The sequence below is a fragment of the Pezoporus wallicus genome, unplaced genomic scaffold (assembly GCF_028554395.1).
Source record: "Pezoporus wallicus isolate ANWC-B61680 ecotype Strahan unplaced genomic scaffold, APGP_CSIRO_Pwel_v1 contig_8806, whole genome shotgun sequence".
Classification (NCBI taxonomy): Eukaryota; Metazoa; Chordata; class Aves; order Psittaciformes; family Psittacidae; genus Pezoporus; species Pezoporus wallicus.
In genome coordinates, this window is record NW_026641419.1 from 164021 (window position 1) to 170020 (window position 6000).

Below are 6000 nucleotides of genomic sequence, written 5' to 3' on the forward strand. Positions count from 1 at the left end.
AACAAATATGACAAGAGGTTCTACAGCAACCTTTTCCATGGCTACAGACTAATGTTTCTATGTTGAACAGATCTCTCATGTTCCTGAAGTGATACGAGTTAAAAAAACAACAAAAACTTCAGTACAATGCATTAATGGTTACATGGACAGCCTTAATTTTAGCACTGTGTAGTTCTAGAGGGCTTTCATTAGCCACCAGAATAATGTTTATTCAATGTTGGGTTGATTTTTTTTTTTTAATTCAAAATTTTAAAATTTCAAAATGGAAGAACCAGAAATTGCCATAAATGAAAATAAAATTTCATAAAATGAAAAGGAATTATTTACTGTGAGGGTGGTGAGGCACTGGAATGGGTTGCCCAAGGAAGTTGTGAATGCTCCATCCCTGGCGGTGTTCAAGGCCAGGCTGCACAGAGTCTTGGGTGACATGGTTTAGTGTGAGGTGTCCCTGCCCATGGCAGGGGGGTTGGAACTAGATGATCTTAAGGTCCTTTCCAACCCTAACTGTTCTATGATTCTATTCTCTGATTTCTATTATAGCAATTTCTGGTTCTAGAGACTCCACTGACTTTCACTATTGCTCTCATGGCGCTTGATACGCGTCCTGTTCATTAGTTGTGTTGAGCCTTATGGATTAGACAGGCATGGTAAAGGCTAGCCAGTCTGTGGCAAAATAGAGGGTTTGTGCTGTGGTTTGTTGTTTTTTTTTTTCCCAAAGAGCGATTATCTGCAATACTATTCTAGATTATTTATTGTGGAATTAATCATTTTGTGCAGATGCTCTGTTCAAAATACTTAATTTTCACAAGACAGAGCAAATTTGTCCCAGATTAAAATCACTTGCTTTCTAGAGTTATTCCTGAACAGGTAGTTACCCTTAAAGAGCTATTCAGAAATATTTTTGCTGGTCAATTTAACCTGTGCTGACAAGTCTTAATACCCAGGTCTTTCAATTTAAATAATTAGACAAAGCTAATGAAGGCTTTCAACAGTCAGAACTTCTTCAGTTATAAAAGTTGCTCATGTGGCAGAATTTTGACAAGGTATTTGGAAAACTAATTCAATACTAATTTCCATTTTTAGTTCTGATGTTCTCAAGACTTAGGTGGATTTTCCATTTTTTGTATGAATAAAAATAAACCAGTGCTTGTAAACTGTAGATTTGATAATATAATTAATTGCTTTATGTGTATGACTAGCTTTGCCTATGTGGGCAGCCCTAACAGTGTGAATAAAGTTATTCAGTAAATACTTGATCATTTAAGCTTTAAAAAATCCGGGGAAGAATTTTTTGTGAAGTGGCCTCTGCTGTTAAAATTTGGCACTGATTTATAAAGATAGCTTCTTTTTATTATTTTTTTTAATATATATCTTTTTGGTGACATAGGGTTGTGCACTTCTCGGAGGCATCAATGCCTTACACACCTCATTCCCTGAAGATCCAATGGCTCAGTACCGTATACAATGTGAACTCATATTGGAGCGATTGGAGTTGCAAGGTCTTCTGCACAAAGAGCTACAAAGACTTGACAGGTATAATGTGCAAAGCAACAAAATAATTCAATAGCAAAGAATGATTGTTTGACAATAGTATCTGGAGAGGGTCTAAAAGTAGAATCTGACATTGGGAAGGGACTTATTCTTTAGGGGACATGCATAAGCAGGGAGAGTGTTTTAAAGTAGCACTCAGATCATTGCAGGATCATTTCTCCTTCTGGGTTATGGAATTTATAAAGAATTTAAGGATGTTTCAGTCAGTTCCCAACTCATATCTCAATTCTGTGCTCGGATAAATTTCAGCGGAGCTTCTTAGGGTCAAAAATGCCAGATTCTGTAGCTGAGCAAATAATTTTATATAACCTTTTGTTACCTGCTTGATAAAATACAACAGATCTGCTTCATATTTTTTAAGCTGCCTTCTGTGTTGAGCAGGTCAGGCTGCTTCCCTTTCTGTTAGTGGAAAATATAAGCCTGATTCAAAGTTCGCTTCTTTTGATCTTTCCTTTCTATACACTGGAAGTTCTCCCTGTCTGCTCCTTAGTTTTCAGGTCACAGCAATAATCTTTAGAAAGTCTATGAAAATGTCATGAAATGAGATTAGGCTCTACATGAACTCATACTTCTCATTGTTAAAGGAAAAGATGAATATTATCAAAGCTAATGCAAACACCTGGGAAAGTACACTTTTCCTTTAAATATTTTTCAGACTTATTTTGTAACTCATAATAATATTTTAAATAACCACAGAGGCAGTAAAAGCAGATCAAAGTGGGATATCTCTAACAGACAGACAAAAGCTGATTTTAGTAAAAACAGAGGTGTTCATAAGAGATCATAGGTAGGATGGTATTGGGGGTCATATAGCAGAGGAACTGTTTACAGTGCATAGGAATCATTTCACCTACACTAATGCAGTCACTTTTGGAATGGAAAGTGACTGTTCTTCCCTCATGAGTAGAATCACTGTTTAGCAAGAAGTAAAATGCTATCTCCCTTGGAAATCATATGTTTAGGTACATATAATAGATAGAATATCAGCTATACTGAGATTGGAGAACCCTTATTCTAGCACCTCTGTTGTTTTGGAGGGCCCTGAGGACATTAATAGCCACAGACAGTGATAATTAAGTTTTGTAGGTAATCTGTGGTGTTTTTCCTCTTATCACGTGGAGGTTTTGATATGTTGAGTCCATAGTGATAACGAGAGAAAACCACCAGCAACCACAATTCCAAGTAATACCTAGGTTTTCCATTCTGATAACTCATATAAGGCTTTGCTTTGCTCAGGATAAAATCCAATGAGGTTCTTGTTGTAGAAGATGTGCTTATAGAATGTGTAATCCCTAAGGGACTCTAGCAATGGCTGTAAGTAGTGCAAAGCTGTTAGTTTCTTTCTCTGTCTCCCAAGGAAATGAAGTTTATGTGGTTGTTTTCTCTGTCCACCTGCCTATTGTTTACTGGGGACACTAAATTCTGCTGCTTACTGTAGAAGGTGCTGAAAGATCACAGACTGCAACACCAGCTTTTGGAGCTATATGTGAAACTTACTAATGCACTTTCATGGCCTACATTATTTGTAGCTCTTCACCAGTCATATATACCAAACATCACTAATGCAATAACGAAAGAAAAAAAAGAAAACTAACTGTTGCTTATTTTTTGTTTTCAATCCATAGATTACAAAAGGAAAATCCATGCCAGCTGCAGCCTGAACAGACAGGTTTCAATACTATTACAGGATGCTTGAACAAGGATACGTTTGGGCAGTCAAAGCAACTGCCTCAGTCAGAACCTTCAAATCAACAAGAGAATAACTCCAAGGCAAAGCCTTCTTTGCCCGAAGACAACTGTGAAGGGAGTATACATTTAGAACCCTTGTGCAGCCCAGCATATGGTAATAATAAGAATGCAAACCACTTGATCAAACATAGTAAGAGAGGTGGTGAAGGCAGCTTGGCTTGGTTTGACAGTTTGGAAGAGCGCAACACTGATGCTGAAGAAACTTTTCAGAAAAAGTCTCCAGTGCCCAAGATATCTCCAAATAACTGGACTTCAAAAGCCCTGTGTAAAACATCCTCTTCTGAAGAAAGAAGTGCTTCAGTACCAAAAAAGGAAAATGGAATGAAAGAGTCACTAGCAACTGTGAATCTATATGCTCCTTTGGAGCAAGACAAAGTTTCCAAGTTAAGCAGGACAAGGACTGAAGAACACAACTGTTCTTCAGAAGCAAATATTGAAAACCCAGCATCTCCAAGTGCTAGTGTGCAGGATTCAGTTATTACACAACGGGTTTCAAAACGCTGTCAGAGACTGCACACTGAGAAATCACATGGATTCTTTACAAGTACAGAGGACCCTGAGGCAAAGGCCCTTCCTTCAGTATTACGTGCGTCTGGCCTGTCAGATCTTTCAAGCGACGCCGATTCTGTGCTACTGGAGGAAAAGAACAGTGTATGTGTAGCAGCAAAACCAGCAACAGTTTCCATGAGAAAGCGAAGTAAAGGTCAAATAGTGAAGGAAACAAATGTAGCAGGTTCCCATGAGCCAGAAATCCTTGACAGTGAAAGTCCTCCAGCCGCTAAACTAGCTAAATTTACTTTCAGAGCAAGGACAAAACTTAATCATTCTTCAGAGAAGAAAAATGAAGACTTTTCTCTTTTTCAGAGTGAAACTATTTTTAAGCCTGGAGAGCAGCTCCAGGGAGAGCAGCTGCTAGAGGAATGCTGCCCCCCTGAGAAATGCAATATGAGATTGAGTCGCTTAGGAAAAGCTCGTGTGGAAAAACGATCAATTGATAATAAAGAGAGAGAAGAGCAACAGAATCAGGCCTTAGGGAAAGAGATCAGAGGAAATGCAACAGTACACTCTCATGTCAGGTTTGATGCTGTGTCATCTCCACCCACTGAAAAGAAAAAGGAGGGAGAGGAGAAGCTGAGTGGCCCAAGCACGGGGAAGGTGGGCTTCAGCACATTAGCCAAACTGTCAACATTCTCCTTTGCACCACATCCTGAGTCCCAGTTGACGACCTCATCTACCGTTAAGGTTGACACTAACAAGGAAAGCCATAGCCACTTGAAGGTGCACATGAGTAATCCTAGCAGAAGGAAGAGTTTTGCATTGGAAAATGCTAGTAAAGCCAGTGTGATCACACAGAAATCTCTCTTCTCAATAGCAGAACTAGATGATGCTACCTTAGATTTTGATTGGGATGAAGAGGTTAGGAAAGATCCAAGCACATAACATATATATCCTCCAAATTACTTAGTGTGCAGTTCTCCTGAATCTCCATCCTTCTGTCAATTGTATCCATAATTTACAAAGTTTTTAAAACCAATCATCCTGGACCTCTGTTGATAACAATGAACATACTTTCTTTAAATGCTGTATACTTTACATCAGACTGTGTATACTGCAGGACTGATGTGTCTTTCAGTTCCCAAGACTCCATATATCAGTTGAATCCTTTGATTGACCTGATGTAACCTGAAGACTTGTATGTTCATTTACCTGGAATATAGTGAATCTTGCAGAAAAGCAGGCTTAATTGACTGTTATCCTTTAGTTCCTGTAGCAGTTAGAACTCTGCGTGATTCATGTTGTCCTTCCGAATGACTGTGCCACTTCAGAAAAATGATGATGCTAAAGCTATGTCATTATATTTTGCTTTTGTATATATGTTGTTTGTCTCAGTGTGGTTAGCAATATCATGATTTATCATCATGCTATGGTAAGTATTTCTGTATTACTGTCCTCGTGACAATTTTGCTGTATCTCTGGTTACTGTGCTGGTTACAGTTGTCACACTGCTGATGTTGAAGACATGGATCAAGAGCTTTTTGTTTCTGGAGTTTTTTCGTTTGGTTGGTTTTGGTAGGGTTTTTCTTTTGTTTGTTTGGGGATTTTTTTATTTTAAATGCACTGGTTCAGATCTGTGTCTGTATTCTGGGTCATTTTATCAGAACCCAACTGTGTAATAAACATACGGTTCTCCACTGCAGAGACACAAAACTCAGGTGTTTGAATGGGAGTCCTTAGTAACTTAACTTTCACACATATAAGCTACACTTCAAATCTAGCAGCATGGTGAAGAGCTACCCTAGTATAGCTTGGCTCTGACTCAGATTGTGTTTACTTGACTATTTTAATTGCAATTAGAGTTCTGCTGTATCAGATATGTAGTTCATCTTCTGTAGCATGCTGCATTCTATGTCATTCATTTGCTAATGGAAAATTAATTTGCTAATGCATTACATGTTTACAGAGAAGGGTAAGCCTTACATTTCTTCCAGTGACTTGCCTGGTATGTTTCTTCTGTATTTGAATTCTCCACAGAATATTGTTGTTATTACCTGAAAGGTAAACAGAGAATGAAGTGATTCCTTACAGCACAGTAAATCCTTTGAGTGGCTTGCTAGCACAAAGAATATTTGATTCTCTCTTGATTTGTGCACATCCCCCCCCCCTCCCCGGGCTCTCCCCTTCCCCGCTCCCAAAGGGATG

The 6000-nt window shown here is 38.5% G+C and overlaps 1 protein-coding gene across 1 annotated transcript in view; it reads left to right on the forward strand.

The window, feature by feature from the left end:
* MCM9 (minichromosome maintenance 9 homologous recombination repair factor) overlaps positions 1–5331 on the forward strand; it is a 45951-nt gene extending 40620 nt beyond the window's left edge. The window contains exons 11-12 of the mRNA XM_057423597.1: positions 1388–1533; positions 3177–5331. Coding sequence (XP_057279580.1) covers positions 1388–1533; positions 3177–4740 — 1710 coding nt within the window. The 3' untranslated portion in view covers positions 4741–5331. The remainder of the gene's footprint in view (positions 1–1387; positions 1534–3176) is intronic.
* Positions 5332–6000: the final 669 nt, after the last annotated feature.